Consider the following 24,345-nt stretch of genomic DNA (forward strand, 5'->3'; position numbering starts at 1 on the left):
GTTTGTCTGTCTATCTATCCATATCACTGTAGTCTGCTTCTCTGGAGAATCCAGACTGAAACAGGAGGGAAATGCAGAATTAACGGGGGGTGATATTTGTGCCCAGCTTTGAAGGTACAGCCCAGTGGGAAGCAGAATACCTCTGCTCCCGACTTATCCTCAGGTCCTGCTGTGTCCTCTGTGCCCTGTCCCCACTGCTGGTCTGCTCATTGGGACCAACTTCTGATATTTACATAAATGCAGAGCTTCCTAGGCCCACAAGGTCTGTTCCATTTTGGTCCTGGGCTTTGCAGTCATTCCTGTGGCTTGAAAGGCTGTGGTTTAATATCAAGAAATTTGTTTTTAAGCTTTTCCTTTAGGTCTTTCACAGTTTCCTTCTGCCTTTTCCAGGCCTTTCTGGCATGCACCTTCATTCCCAGAGGTCTGACGGATTTGACCTTCCCGCTACTACTGGTATAATTAAGAAATGTGTTTCCATGCCCTGGCCTTGAACCTCACACTATGGTTGTCCATTGGTAGGAATGTTGAAGTTTCAGCAACGAGAGGGATCATCAGTAAAGGAAAACTCCAAGTAACAGTTGGGGTTGAAGGAAAGGGAGCCATAGGTACCTTTGCTCCATCTCTGAGACAGCAAGAGAACCCCTCTGACGGCCAGGCTGGCAGAGGAAGAACTAACCCTTCTGTTGGGAGCCGATGACGGGTCTGGACATGGTCCATGTCACCTGAGGGTCTGGAGTCAAGGACTCGACCCTCCCCACAAGTTCCCATGAGGAGCCAAAATAAAGAAATGACCAAGGTCTGGGCCCACGTGTGCAGGAGGCAGGGTGTTTACTCTGAAGGTGGATTCATGCGGCCTTGAGGGAACTACTTTGGATCACCCTCACCGCATTACCAGTTGTTTGTTACTCACTGTGTCATGAAGGCGTTGAAGCCATTTGGGGTGCTCATTGGAGGGCAGGCCTCCGGATCCCACAACTTTGTCTCTCTCATTCCCACCGCTCGAGCTCAGGTTTGTTCGTCTCTCAGGCTGGTTCCTGACAAGTGGCGCCCGAACAGGGACCCGAGTGCTCGAGATGCAGCTTAAGGGAGTGTGGGGCACTCCTCTCTCTGTGAGCTGTGAGCCAGAAAAGGAATTGGGGTAAGAGCAGCATTTGGATTTATAGTCAGGAGTAAAATAAGATGGGGCAGTCCAGTTCAACACAGAGGCCTTTTGCTCAAATGTTACCTTTATGTTAAGAACAAGAGGGGCGGTGTCCCTGACGCCAGCGATCACGCACTGCGCTCGGACTTTTGTCCAGCATGGACAAACACGACTAAACACGGAGAAAATAATTCGAGGGCAAGGTTACATGAGCCTCTTTCAGAAACTAGATTTAAGCAAATAGCTGCTGCAGGTGTATTTCTTAATAATGCCAAGTTTACTCATGTGTTCTCCAGTGATCTCATTCGGACAAAGCAGACCATGTGTGGGAATCTGGAGAAGAGAAATGTTGCCAAAACATGACAGTGAAGTAGGATTCAAGACTTCGAGAAAGAAAATACAGGGTTGCAGAAGGCAAGGGCCTGAGGGAGCTCAAGGCAACGGCCAAAGCAGCTGGGGAAGAATGCCCCGGGTGCACACCGCCCGGAGACCTTGGACCAGGTGAAGATGCGTGCAATAGACTTTTCTGAATTTCTTTGTCAACTCATCCTAAAGGAAGCAGGTCAAAACGAACCGTGTTCCTCAGGAGCTCCAAGCAGCTGTCTGGAAACTTCTTTGACAGAGAGATTCCCTTTGGAAAAAAACTGTGCCTCCAAATTTAATTCAGACAGCGGTGCTCCAGACTTAGCAGCCGGTGTCTTAGTTGTGAGTCATGGTGCTTACATGAAAGGGCTGTTCAATTATTTCCTGAGTGACCTCGAGGTTTTCTTACCAGCAACCCTGAGCAAATCCGAATTTGTATCAGTCAGTCCCAATACCGGGATTAGTCTCTTTATCATAAACTTTGAGAACGGAAGAGAAGTTAAACCAGCAGTTCAGTGTGTTTGTGGAACCTGCAGGATCATCTAAATGGAGTGACCGAAACTTGCGGAATTTAAATCTACATCAGAATCTAACAATTTTGAGCCTCTGAGGGAGGGAGTACCTTTGATTTTATTCCATCTTCTGCTATCACTGAATTGGAAACGGTTAAGAAGCTGTCTTTTACAGCAGATTTTAAAGCTCAAATGGAATCAAAGCCACATAAAACACTAATGGGAAACCATTTAGAATCGACTTTCGTCTGAGTACACTTAGCATTTTCCAGAGCATTTTACCACCCTGCTTAGTTATGTCTCTGGCTTGTAAATGGATGAAGGAACTCAGTATTGCAAATTGGGGGATTATTAACCTGGTTACTCTGTCCCCTCCCCCCTCTTTAATGTTAATATTTTTCTTTAATGTCTGAGAAATCTAGCTTGTTTTATTGACTCTTGGCAAGATACTGTATGTTTTGTACTGTCTCCATCCAGTACTTGGAAGAAGGAATTATTTATCATTCCCACTGCATATTTATAGTGCCAATGTTACATTTTAAAAGTCCTTTAAACAAAAAGGCTTACCATCGTAAGTTTGTATAAAGCAAAGGGACACTAATTTTTAACACAGAAATCAACAGTTGGACTCGTATCCTCTAGAAGCTTTGAAAAGTGGATGGATGCAGATTAGGATTGGTGAGGAGGCAGGTAAAGCATCCCTTGCTTTAAGAACATTAAGGTATCTGAGCAAGAGAAGATAAAGTTCTTCTCTCATCTGTAGGCTGAAGAGTTTGGTTTGAGGAAGGCTCTGCAGAGAGTAAATGGTTGCTAGCGTGCTGCACAGTAACCTCAGAGTAAAAGTGGGTGCTTTGTTGGAAAAAAAAAAAGGTACTGGGGTAACTGCAACTGTGCCGTTTTTGTGGATGGTACAGTGAGTTACATGTCCACCTCATTAGATGGCACTGCAGGACAGGGAGACTCTGTTGGTTCACTTAATTTTGTGTGTATGGATTGGACTCTCAAAAACCCTTCTCTGCCCCAGCCTTCAGATGTTGGGTGGAGCCGGACAAAATGGGGTTCCCCTGTATTACTATCAACAATAAAATTAAGTAAACAACAACAACAACAAAGAACAAGAGGAGCAAAGGTTTCTGAAGAACAGATTTTAAAGTTTTTAAAATTCATAGGGATAGCCTGTCCTTGGTTTCCTGAAGAAGGTACAGTTAATATAAAAATGTGGGGAAAGATAGGGGGAAAAGTAGGAGACTGGTATGATGCACATGGGCCAGAAGGGGTGCCCGTGGGTACATTCTCTCTCTGGGGTCTCGTCCGTGATTCCCTTGATCCTACTCATGAGTTTGAACATAAAACCGAGTATAGAACAAAAAGAGGAGGCTCCTATATTAGAGGAAAAATTAGCAGGAGGAGAGAATGTACGAAGGGAGGGGGTGAGGGTTCCGAATGGGATGCCCAGGAGCTCCGCCCTGGAGGAGCAGGCCGAACTAGACGATGCGGCTGCTCCTTCCAACCCTGATGATCGTCTCTAGCCAGCTATGACTAATACAGCTAAGAGACTGTCAGGCAGTTGGCTCGGTTGGTGCAATCTTTACAAACTTCTGAACAAAAACCAACTTTCCCTTCTGCTCCACCTGCCTCTCCATGGAAAAGAGATGATCAGGATAATTCTAAATTGAACAATTGTAACAGGGAAAGTAATCTAAATTATCCACGTGTAGAAAAAGAGATCAAGGATACCCTATCTCCACTGCAAAGAACGCTCTTGAAAGCGCACGAGAGTGGAGAGGAGGTGTGGAATTCTGGGCTTGCCGTCTTTCCAGTCTCTGAGCAGGCAAACCCTGATAATCGTAATCAGGTGCAAAGATGTTACACCCCTTTGTCATTCAAAATGTTAAAGGAGCTAAAACAGGCTACAGCTCAATATGGGCCCACTGCTCTGTATACTTTGACCATCCTAGAAAACATTGCTACTGACGCTTTAACTCCTAATGATTGGGGATCTATAGCTAAAGCATGTTTAACAGGAGGAGAATATTTATTATGGAAATGCTTGCAAGATGTAAAATTTAATTTGTACACAGGTTCTAAATACATTGTATCTGCCATTCAAGGTTTGGAGACGGCTACCCTGACTGGCAGTGATCCCGCTTCAGTAATAACCACTCTCTTGTTTGTACAGCAACTGATTCAGCAACGAACCTCACCCTGTTTTGTGGGACATAGCAGAGCTCACTCAATTCCCCCTGGACCTTTCTCAGAAGGAAATGCACCAGCACATGTGTGGACTCATGGCACTTTCTTAGTTATTTCCTCTGTTGACCAAGCACGAGCCTCACATGCTCTGCAGCATCAAAATGCTTTGGGTTTAAGAAAACAATTTAACATTACTCGTGAAGCCATCTGACAAATAGTAAAGGAGTGTCAAAAACTGTCCTGAGCATGTGCCCCTTGTACTGCAATATGGTGTGAATCCACGGGGATTGCTCCCAGGACATATTTGGCAAATGGATGTTACGCCTATAGCTGAATTTGGTCACCAATCATTTGTGCGTGTCACAGTGGACACTTATTCTGGATTTTTAGTGGCATCCTCACACACTGGGGAAAATACAAAACAGGTTATTTATCATGTATTATCATGTTTTGCCATTTTGGGCATTCCAAAAATTATAAAAACTGATAATGGGCCTGCATATGCTAGCAAAACTTTTACAGAGTTTTGTGCAACTTTCCAAATTACTCACATCACAGGCAATCCTTATAATCCTCAGGGCCAGGGAATAACCGAGCGGCGAGCTCACAGGACCTTAAAGGCTCAAATTGCAAAAGTAAAGAAGGGGGAATATACCTGCCATTCTCCTAGTAATATACTTAATCTCTCTTTACACATTGTTTGCGGGTAGTTTTTATCGCGCTCTACTATCAGTCAACGTAAAACGTATAAATACGTTTCCCTCATACAATGTGTTTATTTACCCTTAATTTTAAAAATTCGGATGCAGAAGGTTTCTCAGCAGCTGAGCGGCATTGGAGACCCCCCAGTGGAAAATAGGCTGAGGTTAAGTGGAGAGATCCGATCACCAACGCCTGGAGCAGACCGGATCCCGTGCTTGCCTGGGGGCGGGGTCATGTTTGTGTGTTTCCCAGGAATCAGAACCGACCTAGATGGTTACCGGAGCGGCTGGTAAAACATCACGGAGCCGATCGATCTCACTGGCAGAATGAAGAAGCTGACCATTCACGACCCTCGCCCGCACCCCCGGAGAAGACCCCGGAGAACAAGAGGGACTCAAGAGGCAGCTGTGCCGACATGGGGCCAGACTAAGAAACCATATAATCTCTCTGAATGGGGGTGGGATAGGATTAAAAACCATCTTATGGGGATATGGCATCAAAATAATGTATCTATTGATGTTGCCACTTACATGCTGATATAAATGCTATGGAATCTGCTCCTCCTCTGGATACCTCACCCGCAGGTTTAGCAAAAGACCCGTTGGACAAGTTTTCTAATATTCTCTCTGGGCATAGTTTATCTTCATTATTCTACTCTGGTATTATGTTGTTGGCTGTAGTGTTAATATTCCTATGTTTATTCCCAGTCTGTGTCCAAGCAGGAATGCAGAGCAGCTCAGAGCTGCATACAGGACTCCACTGGCTCAAATTAAAAAGTAAAGAAAGGGGAGATGTTCGGAGCCGATGACGTGTCTGGACATGATCCACGTCACCTGAGGGTCTGGAGTCAAAGACTCGACCCTCCCCACAAGTTCCCATGAGGAGCCAAAATAAAGAAATGACCAAGGTCTGGGCCCACGTGTGCAGGAGGCAGGGTGTTTACTCTGAAGGTGGGTTCATGCGGCCTTGAGGGAACTACTTTGGATCACCCTCACCGCATTACCAGTTGTTTGCTACTCACTGTGTCATGAAGGCGTTGAAGCCATTTGGGGTGCTCATTGGAGGGCAGGCCTCCTGATCCCACAACTTTGTCTGTCTGTTTCATTCCCACTGCTCGAGCTCAGGTTTGTTCGTCTCTCAGGCTGGTTCCTGACACCCTTCCCAACTCCTTCCTCCAGCAGGTGAAGGCGAGTGCCCCTGTCTTGTTTGAGGAGGACCATGCAGCCTCTGCTTGGCAGGAACCCGCACGTCTCCAGATATGTCCTGTCTGTGTCCTTCAGCTCAACACCCAGCATCAGAAAGTGCATAACAGATACGGGGGTGTGCCAGGCCGGCTGGGGGAAGAAAAAGGCCTCGATGCCAGAGGATTGTCAGAAGCTACCCTGTGCCCCGTGGGGGGCTGTTGCCGAATAGGCGGGATGGTGGTGGTGGCGGAGAGAGGCGAGAAGCCAGTGTTGGAGAAGGGTAGAGGTGGCAGCTATGTGTCAAGGGGTTTAGCACAGCCCTGGGGGATGGAGCCTGTCTGCTACTAGGACAGGTCTTGGGAGCTTTGTAAAAGGAATGGCTACACTGCATGGAACAGAATATGAGGAACTTCAAAGGTAGATAGTGTAGGATGGGCTCAAAAGGCTCCAAGAAATCCACATGTCAGAATGGATACAGCATGAAAAGCCAGAACAACCAGAAAATGTCTGCCGACTGTGCTCCATGGGAGGTCTGAAGGACTTTGTTTATCAAACTAATAAAGAATGCATAGTGATGGTGGGGTTCTAGGTAAGCCACCCCCAAATGTGTCACTTTGGCAATTGATCACTTTGAATGAAAGTTACTTAAGGACAGCTGGTGCAAGGACACTCTGACCCTGCTTTGTCCTAAAAGCAGGAGGGAGAGACATCCTTAGCACCACACATAGAGCAATTAGAGCCAAGAAGGCTGAGCAAGCAAACCTCCTTACTTCAGTACTACTTTACTACTCCAGGTCCAAACTCCTTTGTCTTGTCAATTCTTCATGAATTTATTGTTTTTGTTTTGGCTTGTTTTGTGAAAAGGTATAAAAGTTGCCTACTTTGGTCACCTCAGAGTCCTATTTCTCTGACCTCCCCTATGTACAAAGATAAAATTTGCTTTTCTCATTGGATCTGTTTCATGTTAATTTCATTATTAGACCAGTCAGAGGAACCTAGAAGGGTAGAGAAAGATTCTTCTTCCCCGACGGTGGGATGGGCACCGCCACTGCCACGAAGCTCAGTGATGGCTGTCTGTGATGGCTGGTCTTCACAGGTGGAGGTGGTGTTCAGGGGGAGGTGGTTTTCCAGAAATGGGCTCCCTGTCGTAATGGGGCTAAAAAAATATCCTGAAATAATACATTTGAGATATAGGTGCTCAGCTGTCACAAGCAGGCAGAGTGCCAGTATTGAAGTGATCAGAAAGGTTAGAATGCCAACCAAGGGCCTGGCCCAGGAATGCTGTCCCTTTGGCTCATAGAACACAGTGATCCTGGGGGCAAAGTGGACGTACAGCCAACCCAGAGAGTGCTGGATTTAAGTAATAAAACCAAAGACAAAACAAGGATAAATAATTAGGAGGCTAAAAGCACCCTCTCTAGACAGAGGCTTTATCCCTTGCCAATTTAGAGAAAGGAGCCACTTCTGAGACCTGTAACCCATTACCAGCAGGAGAGGCCAGATTCCAATGAGAAAGGATCCTTCGGGTTGACAGCAAGTGCCATATGGCCATTGACTCAGGTAAGTTACACTGGGAAGCACAAACTACCCAGACACCCACATTGCACCTAGTGTGTGAGTTGGCATCATCCCCGGAGACGAGAGGTATCATCATGCGCCCTGTTATGAAAGTGGTGCATGGGGGTGGGGCCCAGGTAATGAACAGACAGCTGTCCCTGGCCCTGCTCTCAGTGGTGTCATTTGGTTCAGCAACCACACAGTGGTCATTTCACATTCCCCGGATTTGTAACAGGAATAGAAAACCTTTTTGATAGCCAGTTACTTGTGGTTTCAGGGCTACACAGTAGTGAAATTCAGTTACAACCTTCTTATGTTTTCTCCTCTTTCCTCCAAGTAGGTGGTTGAAACAGTATCTTACTCTCTATGAAATAACAGAGGAGTGTCCACCGTTAAACCCTCTCTAAGGATGCGGGGGTGTGATCCTTTTCCTAGCTCTATCCCTTTGCCAGCCTGGAGAAGACTTTCTATAGATGGGTATGTATTAAATAGTTTAGGCTTTGAAGACAGAAGCCTGCTGCAACTACTCAGGCTTGCTGCAGGGAGACCCACACCAGTTGAAGAGGCTCCTGGTAAAATACTAGGACCTGGTAGAGATGAGGCCTCTGGATGTGGGCTATCAGAGTTGCCCATCATGACTGACATGAGGTCAGATAGGCCCAGCAGTCATAAGAGAGAAGTAATTCTTTGGGCTTTGAAAGGAGCAGGGTCACAGGGAACATACAAGATGTAGAGACAAGTGTCCCTGATCTCAACGCCAGAAATGTTGCATGGGCACTACCCTTGGGCTGCCCCTGTGACTGCCTGCAGTGTCTCAAAGACCCTCTTGGACCAAGGAATCCAGCCTAGGGAACAAAGTGGAGCAGTGTCCTGTTCCTGTGGGACCCACATCCTCTCACAACGACTACCCAGTAGCCACAGGCAGGATGGTGACAACTTCTGGCTCTTCAGCACACAGCCATCTGGTTGGTCAGGACCCCCAAACCTGGGACACCCTATATACTCTAAATGTTGGGTCAGCAAAGTAGTACAGGGGCCATATGTGGTCCCCCGTTTCTTTGCATGTCGTCTTGGGGTGCTATTGCACCATAAAGGTGGAGATGTGTAGTGTGTATAGAGACAGAGAGTTAAGTGGCCTGCAAAGACCAGAACATTCGCCATCTGTCCTTTAGATAGAAAGTTGGCAGACTCTCGCCTAAATCAACGACTATATGTTGTGGGTCCTCGGTGAGTGGAAAAGGGGGTTTGGGATGAAAGGATCCAGAGAGAGTGCCCTTCCTCAGCATCATTCCCAGGATCATACTTTGAAAAAATGTGCTTTCCTGTTCTTCCTGCTCTAGGTTCCCGGGGTCAGGCGCAGAGGTTTTTGCTGTGTGTGTCCTCAGGCCAGGGGATAAGGTGTCCCTTGGGGGAAGAAGCGGTTAGGGTCACTTCACAGACGAGAAGGTATTGGAAGCACCTGTGTTCTTGGGACCCCCAAAGAACTGGGTCATAAAACGGGGCGAGCTGGAAGGGGAGCAGTAGTTGGTGAGGGAAAGCGTCTGAAATGAGCGCCTGGGGCTGCAGGTCCTGGAGCCCTCTGGCTGAGCCGCTGGGAGGGTCCAGGGTGAAGGCTTCAAGGGGGGGGGCTTTGTGGTTTGCGGTCAAGTTGTGAGCAGGGTAGGGGCGTGTCTGCTGGTCGCCGGGGCTGGCGATCCCTGGAGAACACCCGGGTCCCGCCCACCGCCGGGACGCCCACCGCTGGGGGGCCCTGGTTCCTGCAGCCCGGGACGCGCGCAGGCGCAGGGACGGGGAGCTCGGGCTGGCGGTGATTTTGAAGTTAGGGCTCGGTGTCCGCGGCACGCTCGGCGCAGTCGGGGCCCGCGGCCGGGGGCGGGAGATCCTGACTTGAGAGCCGAGCCAATCGCCGGCCGCTCTTTCCGCCTCGGAGTTTACGGCGAAACTCTGAGCTCTCGGCCCGCCTCTGAAGCCAGGAGCCCCGGTTCTGCGACTCCAGGTGGAGCTCCGTCCGCTGAAACAGGTGGCGGCCGGGCGTGGAGAGGGCGGGGCGCGCCGAGTTTAGGACGCCCGGCTTTCCCGGCGCATTCTCCCGCGGCACTTCCGCCCCCGCCGCTATCTCTGCGGCTCGAAGGGCACATCCCGGCAGATCGCGCTGTGCGGAGGCTTGCCGGGCTTTCCCTACGCCGCCCGCGCGTCACGGCCCCCGCCGCGCGCCCACCGCCGCTCGCCATGCCCAGGACCCCCGGCTCCGAGTTCATTGTCGTCCTCGCGGCTCTGGCTGTGCTGCCCGACTGTCCGTGGGCAGCTGACTGTCTCTGGGCGCACGGAGGTGAGTTCAGGGTGCAGCCTTCAGTGGGCTGGGGGCGGGGAGGGGAGGAAGCGGAGGGGGACCGGCCTGGGCCCTTTAAGCTCCCGCTCGGGACGGAGCCCCCAAGGCGGTTCCAGCACTTTTCGCCGGTAGCACCGCGCCCCCCGCCGCCCCGCGCGCGCCGCCCCCTCCCCCACGGGCCATCCCCGCGATTCCGGCGGATTCCCCTCCCCCCCCCCATCCGCTCTTTTCCGTTTTGGCGTCCGGGGCAGGTTTCGGCGTCCAGGCAACAAGGACCACCAGAGGTGCTAGAAGTGACAGGGCCAGCTCGCCGGAGGGAAGCGAGCAGGGAGGGGGAGGGCGCGGCGAGAACCTGCTGCCACGGGCGCGTGACATCCCCAGGCCGCCCTCCTGCCCCGGGTGCAAGTCCTGCTTCTGGGGAACTGGGAGCCCCTGTCCCAGGGCCCGGGCGTCTCCTCAGGGTCGCCACCCACAGGCAGACACCCGTGCGCCCCTCCCCTTCTCACAGGACGTTCCCCAGCAAGCCCCCGTCTGCACCGCCCGCCCCCTTTCAACCCCGCGCTGCGGGCAGGTCGTGGCACCTGCGGCCGGCTGAGCTGACTGCACCGGCGCCTCCCCTAATGAGCCGCTGCTCTCCAGCCCTGACCTTCCCAGCCGCTCTGCCAGCAGCCAAGCCCAGTCCCATTCAGTACTACTCTTCCACCGCAGCCGCTGCTCCCCTCCCCGGCTCACCCCGTTTTGCTACCCAATTCTTTGGGGTCCCAGGACCACCAGTACCTCCAGTACCTTCTCATCTGTGAAGTGGCCCTAATCATTTCCTCTACCAGGTGGCATATCTGTGCCCTGACCTGAGGGCACACCCTGCAAAAGCCTGTGCACCTGGCCCAGGGAACCTAGGGCAGGAGGGACAGGCATGACCTGGGAATGACGGTGAGGAAGGGCACCCTCTCTCACCCTTTCATCCCAAACCCACATTTTCCACCCACGGAGGAGGCAGCATCATATGAAGGCCGTAGATTAAGGCAGAAGTGCGCAGACTTTTTCTATAAAGGGCAAGTAGTAAATATTTTTATCTTTGCAGACCTCTTGGTATCTCTGTATGCACTAGGCACCTCCACGTTTGTGGTGCCAAAGCAGCCAAAGGCAAGATGCAAACAATTGGGGGGCCAGATGTGGCCACTCTGCTAGTTTCCTGACCCCAGATTTAGGGTATACAGGGAGTCCCCTATATGGGTGACCCCGCCCCTAGGGAATCATCTCCCAGGGTGCCTCTGCTGAGTGTTGAAGAACCTGTGGCTTCTGGGTGGAGTGAATGTGAGAGGATGTGGGTCCCACAGACAGGGGTCAGTGCTCCCCTCCTCTCTGTAGACTGGATTCATTGGTGGACGGGGGCCATTAGAGACACTCCATGAAGCCACAGGTGTGAGCATAGGGTGGTGCTGGTACATTTTGGTGTCAAGATTGGGGCCTCTGCTTCTGTATCTCATTTGTTGCCTGTGACCCTGCTCATTTCAGTGCCAGAAAAGTCACAGTGTCTCATGAGCACTCGGCCTGCCTTAGCTAATGACGCTCATGATGGGCGACTGTGATATCCCATAGCCAGGGGCCTCATCTCTACCAGACCTCTTTAAATGCTGTGGAATTCCCTGTTGGAAGGGGTATGGCCTTCGTCAGCCCCTATGGATCTGCAATATGATTCTCCCATTAGGATGCCTTCAAGTCCAGATAGCAACTTTCCCTCGCACTGATGCCTCCAGTATCCCAGATTCTGTGGATCTTAGGGCCCGAGGGGCAGGTCCAGCCACACTCAATGATTCATGTATTGTCTGTGGCTTCTTTCCTGCTACAACAGCAGAGGTGAGTAGTGGCAAAGAGACCTGTGGTCTGCACAGGCTAAACTCTTTGGCAGCTAGATAATTAGAGAAAGTCTCCAGACCAGATTGTTACTAAATGGCTGTAGGATAGGGATCATGTCCTGCATCCTTAAGGGTTTAAGGTTGGTCCTCCTCTCATTCATATTATCCAGGATAAAATACTGGTTTAGCATTCTATTTAGAGCAAAGGGAAGACAGTTTGCCCATATTGTACTTAAATTTCCCTGCCTTGGTAGTAGCCCTGAGCCCACAAGTAATTCAATAACTACAAAGATTTTCTATTCCTATTACACATCTGGGAAATATGATAAGGACCACAGTGTGGATATGGACCAATAACACGCCTGGGAGCAGGACCTGGGACAGGTGTGTGTCCATTCCCTGGCCCCATGCATCACTTTAGATCCCTGTGGATGATGTCAACTCATACACGGGATCAAATATGAGAGCGTAAGTCGTTTCTGCTACCCAGTGCACACTAACCTGAGTCAATGGCCACATGGGTCTTTGGGGAAGGCCTGTGGGACTTCTGCGCTTGGTGCGGTGTTGAGAGGCCCCTCCTCATTGCAGCCTTGCCCCTCCTTCTGGTAGTGAGTTCTGGGCCTGAGAAGTGGCTCAGTTCTGGGAACTGGGCAAAGGATTCAGTCTTTTGCTGGGAGGCTGCTTTCAGCCTCCTGATCACCAATCCTTGTGTTTGTCTCTGTTTGTTTTAATTATTTAAATCCAGCAGTAAGTACCCAGGTTGAATGTCCATCCATTTTGCCTCTAGGATCCCCCTGTTCTGTGAGCCATGGTCATAGCTCTCTGTGGTTGAGGCCCTGGCTGCATTTGCCACCTTCCCAGTCATTGTGATGCTCATAACTCCTTTGCTCCTGACAAAGCACCTGTACCTGTGACTTATCATTTCAATGTGTTCCATCCCCATTACTACTGGCAGCCTTTTTGGGGAACACCAACTCCTACCACCATTCCTGACCTTGAGCAAAGTCATCAGCGAGCTTTTGGAGAGTTCTGGTGCTCTTCTCCTCCATGCTTTCCCCATCGGCTTGATCAACCCGAGTCTAGCTTCAGGCTTCCCCATGGAGCATGGTTGACTGGACACTTTCTGCCTTTGCATGTTATGTCCCCCCTGGCATATCCACTTCTCTGAGCCCTCTGATCCCTTCCTCTTCCACCTGCCTCAGAAGTTCCGGCTTTTCTGTGCCATGCACTGTAGCCATGCCTTCCTCCAAGCTTGCAAGGTCCATCCTAGCAGCAGGTTAGCACCATCTCCCAGGGCTGTGCTACTTCATGACCCACAGTTGCAAACTGTTCCTTTAACCTGGAGATCTGTCTACATCCCCCATCCCACTGTCACAGCTTCCTCAGGAGCGGCCCCTACATGCTCTCCATGTTCTTGCAGGCACTGGTCTCGTTTCTGATAGTCCTTTGGCATCGAGACCTTTCCTCCATAGCCACTTGGCATGTCCCTGCATTGGTTATGGGCTGATGATGGGTATTGATTGTCCTAGTGAACAGAGTGGACATATCTGGAGATGTGTGGTTTCTTGCCAGGCAGAGGCTTGCTGGTCCTCCTCAAGCAATGGAGGGGCACTAGCCTTCACCTGGTGAAGGGAGAAGCCTGGCAGGGTCAGTCCTTGCTCTGCCAGCCCAGCCATCGGGGGCAGGGGCTGAGGTGTTGCTGTCACAGAGATGGGGGAGGTAGTGCCTTGGGTCCTCTTCTGCCAACCCAACTTTCACCTGCATTTTTTCTTTCCAGATGATCACCGTCTTCACTATGATTTCAGCATTGCTTTCAATAAACAGCCACGGTGTATGGTTCAAGGCCAGCTGGATGGAAAGAATTATCTCTTCTATGACTGTGAAAATGATAAGGTCATATCTATGGATTTCCTGAGGGAGGAGGTAATGGGCACAGATGCCTGGAAAGATCAGACTAAGACGCTGAGGGACATGGGGGACTTGATCAGGCAGCACCTGTCTGACATAGAACCGGAGAAATATGCAGACGGAGGTAAGTTAGAAAATGCAGCTGCAGAAGTGAGTAGATTGTGGGGTTAGCTATATTGGTTGTAGTCACGTGAAAAATAAAATTGGATGTTGGGCCTTCTCGGGTGGCCCAGCAGAAAGGTTGGGGAGAACAGGGCAGGAGTGGAAGGGTTCAGGAGGGTGGACCCCAGGTGGGGACAAAGGACTTGTCAAGAGCAGAGGTTGACGTCTCTCTTGCGGGGCAGCTCCTTTGGCCTTGCAGGTCAGTCTGATTTGTCAGTGCACAGCCGGTGGACGCACCAAGGGATCCTGGGAGTTTTTCTCGGACGGACAGAGGCTCCTTGTCTTTGACGCTGAGAGCGGAGAGTATAGAGCCAATAATTCCCGAGGTGAACAGATGAAAGACGAGTGGGAGAGGGACGATGATTTGACCAAGGCCTTCAATTTCTACTCAACGAGAGACTGCCAGGGCTGGCTGCAGTTCCTGGTGCCCCGGAAGAAAGAGCTGGAGACAACAGGTAAGGGGACACAGGGACGGAGGGGCCATTCTCTCGAGGACAGACTGAACTGCCGCAGTGGGTGTGTGCATGAGTGTATGAGTGTGTATGATTGTGTGTGTGTGCATGAGTGTCTGAGTGAGTGTGAGCATGTGTGTGTGTCAGCATGTGTGTGAGTGTATGTGAGTGTGTGTGCATGAGTGTCTGAGTGAGTGTGAGCATGTGTGTGTGTGAGTGTGTCTGGGTGTGAGCATGTGTGTCAGTGTCTGTGTGAGAGTGTGTGTGTGTGAATGTGTGTGTGTTTGAAAGTGTGACTCCTCCGTGGTCAGTTCTTGGGGAATAACGGCCGTGGGTGTGTTCCACAAGCCCCCTTTCCCTCCTCACGTCTCTCCCCCACTGCAAATAACTTGGGCCACGCTCTGTGGATTTCCTCCTGCCCAAACATGAGGGCGTCTCTCTGTTTTCAGACCTGTTCCTTGTGCTGTTCTGTCTTCTCAGCATCACTTTCCTTTGCGTCTCACCTGGTCTTTTTCTGGAAATGCTTCAAGTCCACCTCAAGCCAGCTCCTGAGAGGACTGCGCAGCCTCCTTACTCATGTCTCCTCTTCTGTCGCAGCAGGAGTGACTGGGTATATTGTAGCCCTTGCTTCCCCCATTAATGTATGAACCCCAAGGGGACAGGGCCCATCTCCTCTCTTTGTTCCGCCCCAGGGTCTGTCACAGTGCCTGCCACACTTAGAGGGGTAGGAACTGTGTGCATTGTGGGATTACCGGGGGCAGCAGGCGAGAGGAGGCATCTTCTGAGATTTGCGTTCTGCACAGAGTGTCATTCTTTTGTTTCCATTTCAGCTGCACCAACTACAGCCACCGCCACAGCCACAGCCCCAGCCCCAGCCCCATCCAAAGCCACAACCAACACTCACATCACCTTGATTGTCTCTGTGATCCTCACCTGCTTGGTCATAGTTGGCTGGTAACAGGTACTAAGAACAGAATGAAGTGGGAAGTGAGGGGCGGATGGCCTGAGTGAGGACAGGGAAAGGTGAATTCCCAGCCTGTCCCCTGCCCTCTCACTGAAATTTCTCCTCCTGGAAATGAGACCAGGAGAGTAACACATATTGCTTGGTAGCAATAACTTGGACAAGTTCAGCCCTGAGATCTGCTGTCTCCTTACTGTTAATGCCAGTGGGAAAAAGAGGGGCCCACGCCAAGGCTTAAGGCCTATTGATGCTAAAGGGGTTTAGTGATTGCAGTCCTGGCTCACGTTCTGTTTGGGAGAGTGTATTTGGGCCCAGTGTGGGTGGTGTGGGGACAGCAGGCACACAGGACGTGGGCAATACTCACATTCAGGTGAGAGCAGCATGGTGGCTCCATGTGATGTGTCCAGGGGAAGGGAGTGTCCAGGAAGCTAAGAGGAGAGGGGCCTGGGTGTAATCCCAGGAAGAGGGGTGGAAGGCCTTGCAGACCCAACTCGAAAGGCTGGAGCTCATGGCTGAGTTCCCAGAAAACGTTGCTTCAAGCACGTCAGGTAAGGCAGCAGGCTAACCTTAGGGACTGTGCAGGACAAGGTTAGAAGGAGGTGAGATCTCAGTGAACCCCTGGGATTCCTGGCTGAGCCCTGGTGCAGTCCCCTGGCAGCCAGCCTCCCCCACACTCCAGATTCTGAGGCAAAGAGGGGCCCCAGCCTTGAGCAGAGGTGACTCGGGAGCTAAGTGTGGCTGAGTTGTTAGTGGAGTTGGATGCTGACGCTGACAAGCAAGGATGGATGGGCAGGGCAGGGCCAGTCACTCCCAGAGTCCTGTGCTGGTACTAGGGCGAGGAGAGAGGAGGGGAATGACGGATGTTTGTCTGCAACCCTCCCCAGTGCTAGAGGAACCAGGATGCAGGCCCCTCTGTTTGGACAGGGCGCCCATGGGTGCTTTAGAATCAGGACTTTAGTAGAGGGAGCAGAGCAATTCATTTGCACCTTAAGTCCTGAGCCCCACCTGTCATTAACAGGACTTGGGTCTGACTGTCATGTGGTAAAGGAGGGCAGGACCCAGGCTGGTGGTGAGAATTGAGGGGAAATACATGCATCTCAGTGAGGGTGGGGCTGTGAGATGGAAGTGAATGGGGTCGGTAGCCCAGGGGAACTGACCCAGGATTTCCAGAGCTGGTGGGACAAACACGTGTTTCTTTTCTGATGACAGAAGATGCTGCTGCTCAGAAGCTCCTGAGAGTGTGATCTAGTTCAACATCTGTCCCTTCTGGTTGGCTGCCTTTCCAGCTCCAGCTGTTTACGTGTTGACCTCCAGGAGCTGCAGTCCTCGCAGCAAATGCAGAGACCTCCAGAGGATTGTGAGGATGCAGCAGATGCAATATCCCTGTCCTGTATTCAATGGGGGATATGTCAACTCTGCACTTTTTCCCACATTTGGTTCCATTTTTTCTTGGTGGAATTGTTGGGCTCTTGCACTTAGTCTTCTCACTGCTTGCACAAGAAGTCTCACCAAAGAGATGATTTTCCGTGTTCCCTTTGGTTGTGGAAAGTGGGTGGATCTGCATCGGGACCTTGTTCTTGCAAATGGTGCTGATAGTGAAACACCCGTGAAAACTCAGAACCTCAGGGATTCTTTGTATGTCCTGGTCGAACCTCACCAGGTTTTACAAGGAAAAATGATATTTATGATAGTTACTTTTAGGAACTTTCCCCTATGTAATGCTTTTTAACTGTATATCTCTCTATAAAATATTACTATAAAATATACTTACTTAGGAATTGTGTTTGATACACACAGAATTTTAGATGATCATTGTTTGTCTACGCCATAGAGTAAATAAAACCAGGGATTCTGCTAGATTGGTATGGAAGCAGAATTTACCATCTGAGTCTCATCATGAGATGTGGACAAAATCCTCATATGGACCTTAAGGAATGAGGATTTTTCTGATTTATCCCAGCACACTCCACCCAGGCAGTGACTTCCCTGTGATCGCCATCCCTCCACTCCCCTCCTTCAGTGAGAAGTAAGTCCTTATGGCTGAAACATCTCTACTTCTCAAAGTTGTTTAATCCCCTTATGACAAAGGATCAGTGTCCAGGATATGTAAGGAGCTCCTAGAAATAAATTGGATCCTGTAAATTCTCCAAAGATGTAGGAGCAAGGTTTGAGGAGTTCATGGATGGAAAATACACTTTGAAACGATTGAAAATCTCACAAAGAATCAAGGTAACACAAATGAAAAGTCCAATAGATACCCTTACACACCCACAAAATTGTGAAATAATTTTAAATTTGCCAACCCTAACCACTGGATGGGAAATAGAACAGCAGGAGTTACCTTGCATGGTCGCATGGGTATGGATGGGATGAATCAGCTCTGAAATACCATCTGACAGTGTCTAGGGCAGTGGACAGTATGCGCATTCCCCCAGGGACTCCGAGAGTCAGTTCCAGTCTTACAAACATGGGCCAAAATGTATGTAGATATTTGCTGCTGCTGTTGTTGCAGCATTTTTTTGTCATAGCAAAAAATTAGCAACACATTAAATACCCAGCAAAAGGAAAATCTATGGAAAATGTTGGTAAAACATTTCTATTTCTTTCTACCTGGATGACTAAATAATCTAAACCACTGTCAAACAGGAAACAACCAAATTGCTGGATGAAAACTTTTAGATCTGGGAGATATATTAATGTTGATTTCTGGTTGTCCCATAAGAACAGTGGCCGTCTAAATACAAATCTCTCCAGATATTTTAAAAAGTATACAAAGCACAGAAGGGGCAAATAAAACACTCCTAAACCACAACTTTGGCATGAGAAGGAGATGGGAAATGTCTCAATCCATCAGAGCCTTTTGCTGGACGTCATGGCGAATAGAGGACACTCCTGGTGAACCTGGGTGGGACTAGGGATGTGATGGCCCCAGCGTACTGACGTGAAATCTATGTGATGATTGTATTGGGGGTGGTATAAGTGCCCAGGTTTCTAGGAAATGCACTCTGTAGAGTGTAGCAGTGATGGGATAATAGCAGCTCACTGCCCATAGCTGAGGAATAGACTTTCTCTAGCTGCACCTGTAAGATTTTTCTTGTTTGAAAAAATTTGGAAAAGTTTTTAAAAGTGAGAATTTAGGAAACACTCAATTTTCAGGATTTGAAGTATGAAGGGAAATACCTCAATAAATGCAATTCAGATGTGGAAAACTTGGGTCTCCCCTGTTTCCACCTCAGACCCTGTTCTTGCATAAAGACAGGCCTTGCCCCTTTGTTTCCTACTGACCCTTCTGTGCTCCAGAGGGACAAGGTTCTCCCTCGTCCACCTCAGCAGCATGGTCAGCCAGGCCTGCAATGGGAGGTGTGCAAATGCACTGTTACAGACCTGACCCCTCGCTGTGATGCAGGGGCCTCCATGCAACCCGGTCAGAGAGAAGGGCTTTGCAGCTCTTCTGAGATGGATCAACCCTCTAAGCGGTGCGCGTGTGTGTGTGTATTACTGGTATATTTTGCTTCTGGAACTCATGATTTCTGTTGGGGTTTCCCACACCTCCACCCTGTCCCATGCCCCCACCTGTCATCTCCTGTTCTCCTCTGCCCTGTGGTATGGCCGCCTTGGCCTACCCGCTGGTCCCGGCATCATGCCTCCAAGCTTCTGTTCTGGCTCCTACCTCTGGCTGGCACGTCCTGTCTCATCACCAAGAGCTGGTTCTGCTTTAAAGCTGAACAGAAGTATCACCTCCCATTATGTCTTCCTGAACCACCTCAGGCTAAATTATCTCCTCCTGTGCTTCCTAACACCTGAGTCCACAGTGAGACTGTTGCACTTGGTGAGGGTGTTTGTGTATTGTGTGCTCCACACTGCATGGGGTCACTGGGGGTACAAAGTGTCCCTTTATCACTTTTATCCTGCAGGATGTAATTCCTTCTGCTGCTCCATCCTCTGTGATCACTTGAATTCCCCTGGGGAGCAGGAGAATAGGGAGGGTTCTTCTGAAGTTTGGGGTTGGTTCCCCACAGATGGTTATATGCATAGTGAGACCCACACATGAGGAGAACCGCCCTCCGCTCCTGTTCCCCAAGGTAATTCAATTTAGCACAGAATGACTGAGCGTCAGCATGCATTGCCGTCTGTTTCACAAAAGGGACACATTGTGTTTCCAATGACCACGTGAAGTATGCAGCGCAAAATATAGATGCCCCTCCTGCAGCTGTGATGTTCTGCCTGTGGACTAGGGTGCTAGGACACAGGGAGGGGAGAGGAGATGCTAATTTAGCCTGCAGACGTGTAAGAAGTTGGTGGACTTTGAGTTCAGGGGTTGCCCTCCACATGTTGGTGGGCCTTGAGAAATCAGTTGAAGGCCTGAGCAGAGCAGTAAGCTGACCACCGCCCCCTCCCAGGAAGAGGGACTTCTCCAGGCGACTGACTTCAGTCTTCATGTGCCCCACGGGCTCACCCTGCTCCAGACTGCCGGCCTACCCTACAGGTGTTGGACGTGGCAGCCGCCATAATCACACGACCTATACTCTATTATTTATCTGTCTCTCTGTCTATCTTTCTGTCTGTTTGTCTGTCTATCCACATCACTGTAGTCTGCTTCTCTGGAGAATCCAGACTGAAACAGGAGGGAAATGCAGAATTAACGGGGGGTGATATTTGTGCCCAGCTTTGAAGGTACAGCCCAGTGGGAAGCAGAATACCTCTGCTCCCGACTTATCCTCAGGTCCTGCGGTGTCCTCTGTGCCCTGTCCCCACTGCTGGTCTGCTCATTGGGACCAACTTCTGATATTTACATAAATGCAGAGCTTCCTAGGCCCACAACGTCTGTTCCATTTTGGCGTGGGCTTTTCAGTCGTTCCTGTGGCTTAAAAGGCTCTGGTTAAATACGAAGCAGTTTCCTATTATACTCTTGCACTAGGTCTTCCACAGTTTCCTTCTGCCTTTTCCAGGCCTTTCTGGCATGCACCTTCATTCCCAGAGGACTGACGGATTTGACCTTCTCACTACTACTGGAATAATTAAGAAATGTGGCCTGGCCGGGCGTGGCTCAGTGGTTAAGCATCGACCTAGGATCTAGGCGATCAGGGTTGGATTCCCTGTCAGGGCACATGCCCGGGTTGCGGGCTCGATCAATGACTCTCTCATCATTGATGTTTCTCTCTCTCTCCCTCTCCTTTCCTCTCTGAAATCAATAAAGATATATTTAAAAAAAAGAAAAAAAAAAGAAATGTGTTTCCATGCCCTGGCCTTGAACCTCACACTATGGTTGTCCATTGGTAGGAATGTTGAAGTTTCAGCAACGAGAGGGATCATCAGTAAAGGAAAACTCCAAGTAACAGTTGGGGTTGAAGGAAAGGGAGCCATAGGTATCTTTGCTCCATCTCTGAGACAGCAAGAGAACCCCTCTGACGGCCAGGCTGGCAGAGGGAGAACTAACCCTTCTGTTGAGAGCCGGTGACGGGTCTGGACATGGTCCATGTCACCTGAGGGTCTGAAGTCAAGGACTCGACCCTCCCCACAAGTTCCCATGACGAGCCAAAGTAAAGAAATGACCAAGGTCTGGGCTCAGGCAGGAGGCAGGGTGTTTACTCTGAAGGTGGGTTCATGCGGCCTTGAGGGAACTACTTTGGATCACCCTCACCGCATTACCAGTTGTTTGCTACTCACTGTGTCATGAAGGCGTTGAAGCCATTTGGGGTGCTCATTGGAGGGCAGGCCTCCTGATCCCACAACTTTGTCTGTCTGTTTCATTCCCACCGCTCGAGCTCAGGTTTGTTCGTCTCTCAGGCTGGTTCCTGACACCCTTCCCAACTCCTTCCTCCAGCAGGTGAAGGCGAGTGCCCCTCTCTTGTTTGAGGAGGACCATGCAGCCTCTGCTTGGCAGGAACCCACACGTCTCCAGATATGTCCTGTCTGTGTTCTTCAGCTCAACACCCAGCATCAGAAAGTGCATAACAGATACGGGGGTGTGCCAGGCCGGCTGGGGGAAGAAAAAGGCCTCGATGCCAGAGGATTGTCAGAAGCTACCCTGTGCCCCGTGGGGGGCTGTTGCCGAATAGGCGGGATGGTGGTGGTGGCGGAGAGAGGCGAGAAGCCAGTGTTGGAGAAGGGTAGAGGTGGCAGCTATGTGTCAAGGGGTTTAGCACAGCCCTGGGGGATGGAGCCTGTCTGCTACTAGGACAGGTCTTGGGAGCTTTGTAAAAGGAATGGCTACACTGCATGGAACAGAATATGAGGAACTTCAAAGGTAGATAGTGTAGGATGGGCTTAAAAGGCTCCAAGAAATCCACATGTCAGAATGGATACAGCATGAAAAGCCAGAACAACCAGAAAATGTCTGCCGACTGTGCTCCATGGGAGGTCTGAAGGACTTTGTTTATCAAACTAATAAAGAATGCATAGTGATGGTGGGGTTCTAGGTAAGCCACCCCCAAATGTGTCACTTTGGCAATTGATCACTTTGAATGAAAGTTACTTAAGAACAGCTGGTGCAAGGACACTCTGACCCTGCTTTGTCCTAAAAGCAGGAGGGAGAGACATCCTTAGCACCACACATAGAGCAATTAGAGCCAAGAAGGCTGAGCAAGCAAACCTCCTTACTTCAGTACTACTTTACTACTCCAGGTCCAAACTCCTTTGTCTTGTCAATTCTTCATGAATTTATTGTTTTTGTTTTGGCTTGTTTTGTGAAAAGGTATAAAAGTTGCCTACTTTGGTCACCTCAGAGTCCTATTTCTCTGACCTCCCCTATGTACAAAGTTAAAATTTGCTTTTCTCATTGGATCTGTTTTATGTTAATTTCATTATTAGACCAGTCAGAGGAACCTAGAAGGGTAGAGAAAGATTCTTCTTCCCCGACGGTGGGATGGGCACCGCCACTGCCACGAAGCTCAGTGATGGCTGTCTGTGATGGCTGGTCTTCACAGGTGGAGGTGGTGTTCAGGGGGAGGTGGTATTCCAGAAATGGGCTCCCTGTCGTAATGGGGCTAAAAAAATATCCTGAAATAATACATTTGAGATATAGGTGCTCAGCTGTCACAAGCAGGCAGAGTGCCAGTATTGAAGTGATCAGAAAGGTTAGAATGCCAACCAAGGGCCTGGCCCAGGAACGCTGTCCCTTTGGCTCATAGAACACAGTGATCCTGGGGGCAAAGTGGACATACAGCCAACCCAGAGAGTGCTGGATTTAAGTAATAAAACCAAAGACAAAACACAAGGATAAATAACTAGGAGGCTAAAAGCACCCTCTCTAGACAGAGGCTTTATCCCTTGCCAATTTAGAGAAAGGAGCCACTTCTGAGACCTGTAACCCATTACCAGCAGGAGAGGCCAGATTCCAATGAGAAAGGATCCTTCGGGTTGACAGCAAGTGCCATATGGCCATTGACTCAGGTAAATTACACTGGGAAGCACAAACTACCCAGACATCCACATTGCACCTAGTGTGTGAGTTGGCATCATCCCCGGAGACGAGAGGTATTATCATGGGCCCTGTTATGAAAGTGGTGCATGGGGCTGGGGCCCAGGTAATGAACAGACAGCTGTCCCTGGCCCTGCTCTCAGTGGTGTCATTTGGTTCAGCAACCACACAGTGGTCATTTCACATTCCCCGGATTTGTAACAGGAATAGAAAACCTTTTTGATAGCCAGTTACTTGTGGTTTCAGGGCTACACAGTAGTGAAATTCAGTTACAACCTTCTTACGTTTTCTCCTCTTTCCTCCAAGTAGGTGGTTGAAACAGTATCTTACTCTCTATGAAATAACAGAGGAGTGTCCACGGTTAAACCCTCTCTAAGGATGCGGGGGTGTGATCCTTTTCCTAGCTCTATCCCTTTGCCAGCCTGGAGAAGACTTTCTATAGATGGGTATGTATTAAATAGTTTAGGCTTTGAAGACAGAAGCCTGCTGCAACTACTCGGCTTGCTGCAGGGAGACCCACACCAGTTGAAGAGGCTCCTGGTAAAATACTAGGACCTGGTAGAGATGAGGCCTCTGGATGTGGGCTATCAGAGTTGCCCATCATGACTGACATGAGGTCAGATAGGCCCAGCAGTCATAAGATAGAAAATTCTTTGGGCTTTGAAATGAGCAGGGACACAGGGAACATACAAGATGTAGAGACAAGTGTCCCTGATCTCGACGCCAGAAATGTTGCATGGGCACTACCCTTGGGCTGCCCCTGTGACTGCCTGCAGTGTCTCAAAGACCCTCTTGGACCAAGGAATCCAGCCTAGGGAACAAAGTGGAGCAGTGTCCTGTTCCTGTGGGACCCACATCCTCTCACAACGACTACCCAGTAGCCACAGGCAGGATGGTGACAACTTCTGGCTCTTCAGCACACAGCCGTCTGGTTGGACAGGACCCCCAAACATGTGACACCCTATATACTCTAAATGTTGGGTCAGCAAAGTAGTACAGGGGCCATATGTGGTCCCCCGTTTCTTTGCATGTCGTCTTGGGGTGCTATTGCACCATAAAGGTGGAGATGTGTAGTGTGTATAGAGACAGAGAGTTAAGTGGCCTGCAAAGACCAGAACGTTCGCCATCTGTCCTTTAGACAGAAAGTTGGCAGACTCTCGCCTAAATCAACGACTATATGTTGTGGGTCCTCGGTGAGTGGAAAAGGGGGTTTGGGATGAAAGGATCCAGAGAGAGTGCCCTTCCTCAGCATCATTCCCAGGATCATACTTTGAAAAAATGTGCTTTCCTGTTCTTCCTGCTCTAGGTTCCCGGGGTCAGGCGCAGAGGTTTTTGCTGTGTGTGTCCTCAGGCCAGGGGATAAGGTGTCCCTTGGGGGAAGAAGCGGTTAGGGTCACTTCACAGACGAGAAGGTATTGGAAGCACCTGTGTTCTTGGGACCCCAAAGAACTGGGTCATAAAACGGGGCGAGCTGGAAGGGGAGCAGTAGTTGGTGAGGGAAAGCGTCTGAAATGAGCGCCTGGGGCTGCAGGTCCTGGAGCCCTCTGGCTGAGCCGCTGGGAGGGTCCAGGGTGAAGGCTTCAAGGGGGGGGCTTTGTGGTTTGC

The 24,345-nt window shown here is 50.0% G+C and overlaps 1 protein-coding gene and 1 pseudogene across 2 annotated transcripts; both read left to right on the forward strand.

The window, feature by feature from the left end:
• Positions 1 to 1,229: 1,229 nt before the first annotated feature.
• Positions 1,230 to 2,079, forward strand: LOC308559148 (fructose-2,6-bisphosphatase TIGAR pseudogene; annotated as a pseudogene). Its single transcript has one exon. The product of its transcript is annotated as a fructose-2,6-bisphosphatase TIGAR pseudogene (transcript).
• Positions 2,080 to 9,951: 7,872 nt separating this feature from the next.
• LOC308558847 (UL16-binding protein 3-like) lies at positions 9,952 to 17,117 on the forward strand. Its single transcript, XM_081140821.1, has 6 exons — positions 9,952 to 9,981; positions 13,615 to 13,869; positions 14,090 to 14,362; positions 14,840 to 14,969; positions 15,190 to 15,320; positions 16,530 to 17,117. Exons 2-6 carry the CDS (start codon positions 13,671 to 13,673, stop codon positions 16,562 to 16,564), a joined length of 768 nt encoding a protein of 255 aa, XP_080996947.1. The 5' UTR covers positions 9,952 to 9,981; positions 13,615 to 13,670; the 3' UTR covers positions 16,565 to 17,117.
• Positions 17,118 to 24,345: the final 7,228 nt, after the last annotated feature.

The sequence above is a fragment of the Miniopterus schreibersii genome, assembly GCF_964146895.1.
Source record: "Miniopterus schreibersii genome assembly, chromosome: 6".
Taxonomy (NCBI): domain Eukaryota; kingdom Metazoa; phylum Chordata; class Mammalia; order Chiroptera; family Miniopteridae; genus Miniopterus; species Miniopterus schreibersii.